This window comes from Hemiscyllium ocellatum, chromosome 24 (genome assembly GCF_020745735.1).
Source record: "Hemiscyllium ocellatum isolate sHemOce1 chromosome 24, sHemOce1.pat.X.cur, whole genome shotgun sequence".
Lineage (NCBI taxonomy): Eukaryota > Metazoa > Chordata > Chondrichthyes > Orectolobiformes > Hemiscylliidae > Hemiscyllium > Hemiscyllium ocellatum.
Window position 1 is genome coordinate 24,598,600 of NC_083424.1, and position 12,241 is coordinate 24,610,840.

Consider the following 12,241-nt stretch of genomic DNA (forward strand, 5'->3'; position numbering starts at 1 on the left):
ACAAGTTGTGTTAAATTCTTACTTGAAAGGTCTCCAGTTTTTGTATGTAATCTGCGAATGTGAGAGATCTGGCGACCACCATCCAAAGCTTCCAGGAAATTTCCAGACTCTAAAATAAAACAAGAGACAGGTATAAACATCCAAGTGTCTCCCTCTTAAAATGGCAAGGATTTTAGGTTATTTTAATTAAATTAAACAACACAACATACTTGTATGGCTTTCTCAAAACTACTATTTTTAAACAACATCAGTAAACCCCCTTGAAACTAAATGCAATTTTCTAAGCAACTCAACACTGGCATTATCGAGTCAATAAGTGAGCTTAATGACACTACCAGAATCACAATTTTAATTCCACGGCCAAATACAACTGCTTGGAAAAGCTGCAAGGAAGGAAAGATGTGTTTTTTTAAAGGAGAAAATTTGAATGAAACTGATTTCTGTGCACTAACTGAGCTTCTGAAGTGTGTTCAAGGCCCACCCATACTGTGGAAGATAATGAATTGAAGGCCACCAACACCCAAGTATCAGAGCACCCAACCCAAATATGTGGTAAACCTCAGGAATATGATATGAACTGGCTCACTGGCTGCTTTAGAACACTGTTCTACATTTGGCTGAAAATGGGCCTATCTAGCCAATGGTCCTTAAATGAACTGCTGGAAGCCTACATGAGAGAAGTGGGGAGGAAGTATCTTTTCTATAGAAGCATATTTTATGTATAAAGCCATTGGGTGGAATCACAAAAAGGTTCTCATATGTGTGGTTGAGAACAGGCCTCTGCAAAAGTAGGCTTACCACCATCTCCATCGCCCTGCTTCCCCCAGACCTCCCACTTGCTGCCTAACCCCTCCCCACCCCATTCCATCACATCTGTTCTGCAGCAGCATGGGAGTTGGTTCAGTGTCTAAACTAGACAAATTTTGCAAACAACTGTCCCTTCCACTCCCTAAGTGGTTAGAAATACTTTGGTCATCCAACTGACATCTGCAACTTGTTGAATTTATGAAAATTAACCTTAAGGCCCTAGGTTTTAGTTTATCCTCAATTATGCCAACCAGCAAGAGGAGCAACAAGACTCATTCCTGGAAGAAAAATAGAAGGAAGGTTATTATTAAGAGCTTCTCATATGAAGTGTCTCCTTCCATGAATGGTGCCAAAATAATTATGGTCCAAAGAATTTTTTAAATTTGAGACTTCAGAAATCTGAATAAATTTTACCTAAGCCAATGAGTGTGAAACCCATAGGGTTCTAGATGGCTCAAATTGGCTGTTACACCCTGCCCAATAGAGACTTCAATGGAATTCAAGAGCAGTGCTCCACCTGATCTCAACAGTTTTGTGAATCATAGAATTCCTTCACAATATAGAAGCAGACCATTCAGCCCACTGAATCCACACTGCACCCTGAAGAGCATCCCACCCAATCCCTGTAATCCTGCATATCCCAAGTAGTTTGGTTAAAGTGTCCTCCTAGATTACACCTCAGTCTGAAATAATCAAGATTGTTGCCAGTGAAACAATGGTAGTGTTTCTAAGGCACCATAGAATACTAAAAGAAAGTCAAGTACACAAGTTCTATGCTTCAAAAGGTAGACAAAGTATATATCAGGGAAGGTAAAAGTATGCATAGTCAATGTTGATTGCAACAAGACTATAAGTACATTTAACTTGACTTGCAACTTGGAAAACTTGATACCATAAGAGCCTTTCAATAAAACGCTCTTGACCAGCCATGATTCAAGAAATTTCCAGCAAAATATCATGGAACATATGTCACCCGTAAAAATGACTGGAATGTGATAAGACACAATCACTAGATTAGATTAGATTACTTACAGTGTGGAAACAGGCCCTTTGGCCCAACAAGTCCACACCGACCCACCGAAGCGCAACCCACCCATACCCCTACATTTACCCCTTACCTAACACTACGGGCAATTTAGCATGGCCAATTCACCTGACCCACACATCTTTGGACTGTGGGAGGAAACTGGAGCACCTGGAGGAAACCCACACAGACACAGGGAGAACGTACAAACTCCACACAGTCAGTCGCCTGAGGCGGGAATTGAACCCGAGACAGCACTGCTAACCACTGTGCCACCGTGCCGCCCACAGACAAGAAGACAACATTTTGATGGTATGCCACAATGTATCCCTTCCAATAAAAACAAAAACAACATCTGCAAAAAAGGACACCCATCTGCCTCAGGGCTTGGAAAGTAGTGGAAGATACAGATATTGGATAAAGCTAGCTGGTAAGGTATTTGTCTCATCACAAGCTCCCAGGGCCCCATGAGGGGCACTGCTGCAACGTATGACCTTTCTATTTTTCTGCTGTCTGAAATATCAATACAAGAATGACCCAGGCACTCTCTTTGTTCTCAAGACCTCTACGTAACACTGAAAATTTTGCATTGTCAGCATAAAGACTCAACTTTGTTTCTCTATAATTCACGTGACACAGTGCTTTTCTTTAATCCTTCTGTGACTGTAATGCAGAAATTATGGCAATTTTGACTTGGCAATACCCAAATCCTATTGGAATACTGTTGTAAATTTTATCTCAGATATAGGACTAAAATGTGTAATTTTCCACTGAAGCACCACACTGACAATCAGTATATTTTTCACAAAAGATTTTCTGTCATATATTAAAGACTACATTAAATGCAAATTCTCCTATCTTCCGTCATTGTATCTTATTGTTTTTCATGTTTTATTCTATTTGGATCAATCGCTGTTTTTTTCTCTCAGATTGCACTTTAATCATGGAATTTAAAGAGGTTTGAGTTACATATATACATAAGAACTTGTATTTACATAGTGCCTTTAATGTAAACATGTCAAAGTGCTTCATGGGGACTTTAACAGGTATAACACCTTTAAAACTGTTAGGCTCCATAGAATGGACACCTTAACATACTCCCCTTGCTCCACTGACTTAACCAATCAATTATGAATGAAATTCACCCATCGCTCGATGAGTCTTCGTCATGCTTACGGAATGGCTGATCCAGTTACCTGGTGGAAAATTAATCTCTATTCTCTGTCATTTAAAGAATTAAGACTCACTGGCAGCACACCCACAATACTCCAAAAGAGGGAACCTTAGCATGAAACTCCAAACTAGGGGATTGGGGAGAAAGGTGGAAGAGTTGAAAGAAATCAAATATTGAGATGGGGAAGCTGTGATCAGGAGAAACATTTGAAAATGAGGCAGTTATGCTGGGGTTGTTAAAACAAAATCAATTCAGAAAAGGTTTATTCTAAAGAAAATCTCAACCCAAGCTTAAGCCCAAAAGTCCTGTAAACTATTCATTCAAAACTGAAACAACACAGTTACAGAAGCACATCTGCAACTTATATTTAGTCTGAGTGAGACATCCAGCTGTGTGTGCATGTAGAGTGTCTGTGAACCAGTCAGGTACCAGCTCTGAGTGGAACCATTGTGGAAGCAAAAAAAGGTGATTAAACAAGCTACTAGTTCACAGCTGACTGACCAAACACAGCCACTGTGCAGTTTGTACAACATTGATATTCTGTTTCCCGAACTGGTGCAGACAAGCCATTACTGTACCAGCCCGCCACCTCAATGCTTCCACTTAACAACAAACTAAATTAGAGCTTTTGTGCTTCATAGTCAGCATCAATTATATGGCTCTGATATTGTTCCAGATTAAACCAGAGTGACAACTAATAATAGCTACATTCCCATAAAACAATATTGTCTGTGTGGACTGAAGACCCAAAGATTTAGCAGCTGGTAACTTCTTTGTTGAGGGGATAGGGTTGCAGAGTAATAACCATTCAGCAGAAAAGTGCACAATCCCAGTACTCTCCTGTTAATGCTGAGACATGGCTTGGAAATCATTCATCCTCATTATATCCCTGAAACCAGATAAAATGCTTGTTTTTAAAAGAAATTCTGTGTGATTGAGAGGCCTTATTCACATACAGGTTTTCTGATTTGGATATTCTTCAGCTAAATGGAAGAACCATGATAATTATGGACACGGGTAAGTCTCCACAATACAAATGGTAATAAACACTATGCTTTATTTTCCCTTTGAAACACTTGGAGTTTTTTTCTGCAAAGGTTTTTTTTAGAAAAGTATTCAAGACTGTATATGTTTTCACGATGCATTTTAGCTAACTTTTGTATTTATCGAGACATAGAGATGTACAGCATGGAAACAGACCCTTCGATCCAACTCATCCAGGCTGACCAGATATCTCAATCTAATCTAGTCCCATTTTCCAGCATTTGGCCCATACCCTTCTAAACCCTTCCTATTCATATAGCTATCCACAATCCTTTTAATTGTACCATCTCTTCCTCTGGGCAGCTTGTTCCATACTTGCACCACCTCTGCATGATAAAGTTGCCCCTCTGGTCCCTTTTATAGCTTTCCCCTCTCACCTAAACCCAATGCCCTCTAGTTTTGGTCTCTCCCATCCCAGGGAAAAGATTTGTCTATTCACACTACCCATTCCCTTCATGATTGAACAACCTCTGTGAGGTCACCCTTCAGCCTCCAACGCTCCAGGGAAAATAGCCCCAGCCTATTCAGCCTCTCCGTATAACTCAAACCCTCCAATTCTGGCAACATTCTTTTACATGTTTTCTAAACCATTTCATGTTTAACAACATCTTTGCTACAGCAGGGAGACTTCTCGGACTGACGAACACATAAGAAGCTTCAGAAGAAGAGGGTCATTTAAGTGAAGACTACCTCTTTGGCTCTCTTACCCAGCTTATAAGAATGCCTGAAAGAACTGAAACCAACATGGTCATTCTAAAAGATGAGAGACATAACAAACAATCCAGGTCTTTTTCAATATATATTATCAGTTGCTTCACACTGTAAACTTTTGCTATAAATTCTGTGTCTTACAATCTTATACTCCACAACCACCTTATGAAGGAGCAGTGCTCCAAAAGCTATTATTCCAAATAAACCTGTTGGACTATAACCTGGTGTTCTGTGATTTTTAACTTTGTACACTTCAGTCCAACACCGGCACCTCCAAATCTTAACATCACTCCAGCATATCTAACCCAATGAAGCAATGACCAATTTCTAAACAAAATAAAAGTAGATGCTGGAAATCAGAAACAAAATCAAAAACTGCTGGGAAAACTCAGCAGGTGTGGCAGCCTCTGTGGTGAGAAAGAAGAGTTAATGGTTTGGGCCCAGTGACCCTTCTGCAGAACACAGACTAATTTCTGAAACTTTGACAGACCTGACGTTTCAGCACTAATTCAGTAACATGTACAGGTTAAAAAGCATGCATTAGTAAAGTACTGTTATAATCGGAGATATTTTCATTTTGACAACAAAACATAGATTTTAATTCTATTTTTATTTAGAAAGCATGAGTCACATGTAGTCAAAAATTGAGAGTGTTTCTCCCACTGTGGAAGTTTCTGATTCAGTTCATACAGTAGTTCGTTATGGTGCATTAACCGCATGACATTCCAAATTTCACTGCAAAGTTTGATCAAAGAAATAAAGTTTAAAATTTGTTCATAAAGGTTGATGTTTGCTTTGTTCCACAAATCCGGACAACACAAGTTTTCTATACAACAGCAGTAGTTTTATTATTGGACAGCCGGTGAGTGATTCAAAGAGTCAAAGTAGTCGAGTGCCTAGTTGTAGTGGCTCTTCTTCATGAATCTCTGCCTTACGCCCACAGACAATATATTTTATCGGAATTCAACAAAGACTTAGTAGTCACATGGATGATTGTCATCACATAATTTAAAGTAGGTAATTATGAACTTGCAAAACCTGATGAATATCGATTTCCTGTAATAATGTGTGAATGGACTATAGAAACTGATTATCGTATCTTCCATGATTATGTGTTGATGAAAACAAATTAAGGCAGAAAGATTTTGCCTGCTACAAATGGGGAACTCACATACCTGTGCTAATATGGAGGAGAGGTAAATGGGGGGGAGGGTGTGTGTGTGTGTGTGTGTGTGTGTGTGTGTGTGTGTGTGTGTGTGTGTGTGTGTGTGTGTGTGTGTGTGTGTGTGTGTGTGTGTGTGTGTGTGTGTGTGTGTGTGTGAGAGAGAGAGGGGGGGAGGGAAGGGGGGATTCACATACCTATACTAATATGGAGGGGAAGTAAGACAATGGGAGAGGAAGGCAGTTAACTGGGTTGGGGCCAGGGCTATTAGTTCTGTCTGGAAAGGACAAAGGTCTTGTCTCGGCTTACTTGTGTGGAATGGGGGAATCCACATGAGTGGATTGAAAGAGTACAGGCTTTCAGTTGCAGTTGCAGTAAGTCCTTTGGTAACGGGATTTTTAACCCTAAAGTCCCAATGTGCCCTGAAAGAGAGGTAAAGCATGGAACTGACCCCTCTGTTACATTCTAACTTGCTCATTACCTGTGCCATTCTCTCTCTGTATTGGGAGCAATATTTTTCATTCAACTTGAATTTGAAGATTTGTTTATGATGATTTGATTTTTAAACTATTTGATATCTGCAAAATTTACAACGTTATTTCCACCAAGAAAGACAAGGGCAGTAAATGCATCAGAATCTTATCATCTGCAAGTTCCCAGCCAAGTCACAAAGTTGGAACTATATTGTGTTCTGGAACACAATTGTTCTGGAACTCCGACTCCAACAGCATTATGGTGTCTTTACGTCCCAAAGACTGCAGCAGTTTGAAAAGTCAGTTCATTGCCACCTTCTCCAGGACTATTAGGGATGGACAATAAATGCCGGCTTACTCAGTGCTTGCCCATATCTCATAAAACAAAACCCTACCACATGTACCTTTCCGTTTGTTGCACAGGGAGGAAATTAATTCCTTTCTTTCTGGTGAGAATTAAATAAGAAAAGTAATCTTGACTACCTGGAATACCAACAAGGCCTTCGATAGGTTCAGAAGAGATTTATTTTGAGAGGCAGAATCAAGAATGTGAACATTCAGTTTTGTAGAGTGACTTAGAACAGAATTGGCTAAGAAGAGATTTGACTAAAAAAGTACTATAAAATATGAGCTGTTTGATAGGGTAACAAAAAACATGTCACAGGATTGGAGTGATTGGCAAAAGAATTCAGAGTAACGTTAAGTAAACTTTTCATGCATCAAGATATGATGAATTCAATTCCTAAAGGGGTGTTGGAGACAGATTCAACAATTACCTTCAAAAGACTGTTGGCACAGCTGTCAGGTCCTGTGAAATGACACCCCAATATGAGGCAAGAAAAGGTGGTAAAATGAGGAGGTAAATTTCTCATCCACAATTTTTAATATACAACTCAGCATTCTATCCTACTTTGGCATCCAGAGCTCAACAACATTCTCTTAATATCTTCTTTTAAACTTTATTAGATCTGAAATGTAGACAGTGGAAAGGATTTCCCATCTGAACACCAGGAAAAGGGAGGTTTAAAACACAACTTTCAGTTGTGGTAAACAGAGAATGGAAGAATGGAACAGTCATTGTGCCAAAGTCCTTTATTGCTAGACTCCCTCCAGGAATAGCTGCATTTTCTTTTTCCATAATTTTCCAAGTAACACAAAGAATTTAAGGGCTAAGTAGCCACATGATATTTGAAGCAAACTGGCATCTTGTTCAAAGTAGCTTTCCTTCCCCTTCCTCATAAAATAAACTTGCATTCGGCATGCAATATTCTTTGTAGAGTCTTTTGAGGGTTTTAGAATCTTTTATGATTCTTTTAATGCCTAAATTGCATCAAGAGCTGATTTTCTTGATTGAATGGAAAGTTACTTCAGCTATTCAATTGCTGATTTAATCAGTGCAATAGGAACCCAAAGCTGATTAACCTTTTTTTAAGTATTTTACCGTATACTTTAAATGCAACAGTAAACTATTTCAAAGACCCTTCAACAAAATATCCCTGAGGAATCTTTATGTATTTTTATAGCAGGATTTATTCTGCTTGCCTTTCAATTCTGCTCTTTCATCTCTTGAGCATCTATATTCAACCCCTTCCACCCCCTAACTTTAATGAGGAGCAAATGACTGCAAATACTGGAATCTGTACTGAAAACAACAAATGCTGACAATCACAGCAAGTCAGGCAGCAAATGCTGTCCTCTCCACAGTTCACTCCAGCTCTGATGAAGAGTCACTTAGACTTGAAACGTTAGTTTGCTCTCTCTCTCTCTCCCCATGAATGCTGCCTGACCCACTGTGATTTCCAATACTTATTGTTTTCCTTAATTTTAGCTGTTCGGGCCTACTCTAAAGAACTCCCTCCCTAATCCCCTATATCTTCCTGCTGTCTTTTGTAAATCCCAATTTGGTAGCCCCTCCTTATATCTGTTTCTTTTGGGCTTATGCTTCTTTGGTTTGGGTGATTTTTCTACAAATGTGACACATGTGGATTGATTTAATGTAATTGCACAAATACAACAGCAAATTAAGAACACAATTATACATAGAATTGCTATTGAACTTCAGACCAAGTGAAAGTCTGTTCGATGATAAATAGTTCTTCTTAAACAAAAAATTAGTGACAAAAGGTTAAAGCACTAATGTACACCTTAATTTAGAATTTTGAAATTCATTTTGGCAATGTTGATTTCACAAGGCAATAATATCGATAACATTATCTACATTACTTTAGTGTTGTTCTGAGTTCGGTCTCATTAAAGCACTCAGTTGGCTGAAATAATCTAGGAAGTTAGATAGGTCACTGTTGAAGAACCTGCCTCCATTTTGACAATAAGGGGAGGGTGCTTATAATGTCCTGAGCAAAGAGGTTTTCACACTGCACCCTTGGGCATAACTTCTGATATCCATGCAATAGGAAAACCAGATTTACATGTTACAAATTGCCAAAATTAATATTCTTATGTTATTTTGAAAGTGCTACATAAGTTATCTTCAAAACCTTATCAGTTACCCAGCCCTAAACAATTACCCCTGAGGGAGGAAGGCAAAAATTTACAGTGACATGTCGAAACACACAGAATACAATTAAAACGACAAATCCCCTGCTTGCAAACATGTTTTAAGTTGACTGCATTAAGAAACGATATACATTTTACCCAATGTTCAAAATGAATCAGAGCATCTACTGTCTTAGGATCAGACAAAAATACATTAATTAAACCCAGATACCATAGAAAGAAGCCAAACCCCAAACTCATTAGAGCATAGCTGGTTAATCATGGGAAAGTATTTGAAAACTCCTCCAAAAAAAGCATGGCATGAAAAAAAATTAAAAGCATTAAAAGTATACCAATGTGCCAACTCCTTTTTCGTTAAATTAAACACTTCTTCATTTAATAGTTGGTTATAACAAGAGGTTCTGACACCATCAGATTCTCATTAGGCTACAGAAACTTAATGTTAACAATTTAAAGGTCAAAACGCATCTATCATGAAAATTTTTAGTTGTTGTTCTTTGGTCTCTCGGCCTGGCATGGCGCCCTCTCAGCCCGGCATGGTGGTTTCTCGGCCTGATGTGGTGGTGTCTCAGCCCGGCATGGAGCCCTCTCAGCCCAGCGAGGTGGTCTCTTGGCCTGAGGTTGTGGTCTCTCGGCCAGACATGGAGCTCTCTCAGCCCGGCGTGGTGGTCTCTCGGTCCGATGTGGTGGTCTCTAGGCCAGGCATGGTGCCCTCTCAGCCCACCATGGTGGTCTCCCAGTACAGCGTGAAGCCCTCCTGGCCCTATGTGGTAGTCTCTTGGCCTGACATGGCGGTCTCTGAGCCCGACGTAGAGCCCAACTGGCCCAGCATGGCATTCTCTTGGCCTGGCGTGGCGCCCTCCTGGCCTGGAATGCAGTCCTCTCAGCCTGGCGTTGTCCCTCCTGGCCTAACATGGCATTCTCTCAGCCCAACATAGCGGTCTCTCAGGCTGACACGGTGCTTTCCCAGCCTGGCGTGGCGGTCTCTTGGCCCAGCGTGGCTGTCTCCCAGCCCAGCATGGAGCCATCCTGGCCCGGCGTGGACCCCTCCCGGCCCGGTGTGGTAGTGTCTTGGCCTGGTGTGATGGACTCCCAGCCCAGCATGTCATCCTCATGGCCTGGCATGATGTTCTCCCAGCCTGGCATGGGTGTCTCCCACCATGGTACGGCAATCTCTCAGCTCAGCAAGACACTGTCTTGGCCTGGCTGGAGGTCTCGCGGCCTGACATGGCATCAGCGTGCATGTCTGGCTTCGAGATGATTCCAGTGAATTCCTGACCTTGAGATGAAGTCCAGTGCAGCCTGAAGCCAAGGCCTGGAGTAGTCAAGAGACTAGGTGCCAGAGTGGACTGGGTTGGAAAGACTTCTTTTGACCTTTTTATTTCTTTATTTCCTAATTTTTCCTACAATATGTAATGTGAGACTTCTTAGTTCTTTATTTTTCTAATGTTTTTTCCTGAGAACTTGTACTGAAGAATCTGTACCAAGGTATCTTGTACCTATGTTGGCGTATAAGGGCCAACTTGGAAACTTTTCATTGCATTCATTTGAGTATGTGACAACAAAGTTAATTCAATCATTCAATTCAATATCTGATTCATCAAATTACTGTCCAATTTTTGAACAAATCTTCAATTAAATATCAAATGATTTCAATCAAACCAACGTCCTCTGGAGTTTGTAATGAACATAATTCATTAAGTTTACTCACCCGACACTAAGAAATTCTGAGGGCAACCTGAGAATTTACAAAGAGTTATTGACTATTTGAATCCACATGCTCTAGAGCATCCTACAATACACAGAAGAACTTCAAACATGGGATGTCTTGCATTCCTCACTGCATGGCTCCAATCTAATTCTTTATTATGCATAACTTATCCCTGAGCAAATTCAGTAAACTACTGGCAAAATATGGTCTAAATTACTTCTGCAAGCACAAATGCCAAACATGCTCCAATTAGTGACCTGCGAGATGTGCACTTCTTTCCCTACATCTTCTGGTCGAAAACAACTGGAGCACTGTATGCCGGATATTCTCATCAGCATCTCAGTGAAAACCTGAGAAAGTATCTGGAAGTAAAATAAAAGCTTTGGGGAAAAGGAGACTCCAGTACGTTCCCGTTCCCACAGTGAGTACATGTCAGGGTCAAACAGCAGCAGCTTTCCTGATTTCATGCAGCAGATGGAGCTAAGTGCTGGAAAATGTAAAACGGGCTGAGATGATCCTATAGAATCTAGCTCCATAGTAGGAGAATGTTTTCCCATGAGACAAAGATTTGGATCCAAGCACTGTATCATTATTGCAAAAATTTGCCTTGGGCCAAAGAAAATATATGTTTAGAATATAAACTCCCATGGCTTTCTCAGAAAAGAAAACTTTTTTTTTTACTTTAATAAATATTTCAATTGTTTGCACATGATTCCTGGCCAATAGTCTACTTTCCCAATGAAACAGACAGCCGTCTAGTCAATGTCCATACGATAAGACAGAAATAGCTAGCAATAAAACCAGCCTGGATATCAGGTATTAATATTGTTAATAGATTCAACTGAACTTCATGATCATAATATACTCAGCACCTCAATGATTACATTATCATCCCGGGAACCTACTGAACAGCCCTATGTAAAGTCATTGGACCTTGTTATGAAGACACATCAGAAATTAATACAATCTCCTTTTACTTAGAAATGGAAAAGAAAATAGCAAATGATTGCATCGCTTTCATGCTGTCTTTTCACCAGTTCAAAATACTTCAAAATGTTTCTATCTTTCCGCCAGCTTCCTTTGACAATATCCACATGTGTCTTGTTGGTACCAAAATAAGCACCCAGTTGCTCCACACCTTACTAACCAAAGCATCAATTAAATATTGGGAAGACTAAGATCAATGTTAGCTTCAAAGCGATCATTTCCCTGGTAATGGTTTGAAGCTAAACCAGTCCTATAATAAACTAATTGTCACATTTGCCCTGAGATGCACCTTCATATCATTGCCCAAATCACCCCATCTCAGCTTATCTGCTAGTGAAGCCCTCACTCATGCCTTTGTTAACTCTGGACTATTCCACTGTACTCTTGGCTGTTTCACCACAATCTCCCTTCCATATACACAAAGTCGTCCAAAGCTCTTTGGCACCTTTGTCTTTTAACTTGCACCAAGTCCCATTCCACTATATCCTTGTTCCCCCAAAGCACAGTCAAACAATATCTCGATTTTAAGATTCTCATCCTGGGTTTCAAATTCAGCCAGAGCCTCATGTTCCTGACCCCTTATTACCTCCCCCAGCTCCACAATCCCCAGATATCTGGCCTCTTGATCATCCAC

At 40.2% G+C, this 12,241-nt stretch overlaps 1 protein-coding gene across 4 annotated transcripts in view; it reads right to left on the minus strand.

The window, feature by feature from the left end:
* emid1 (EMI domain containing 1) overlaps positions 1 to 12,241 on the minus strand; it is a 350,684-nt gene that overhangs the window by 180,144 nt on the left and 158,299 nt on the right. For all 4 annotated transcript variants that reach the window (XM_060843592.1, XM_060843590.1, XM_060843594.1 and 1 more), the window contains exon 4: positions 23 to 109. In XM_060843592.1, coding sequence (XP_060699575.1) covers positions 23 to 109 — 87 coding nt within the window. The remainder of the gene's footprint in view (positions 1 to 22; positions 110 to 12,241) is intronic.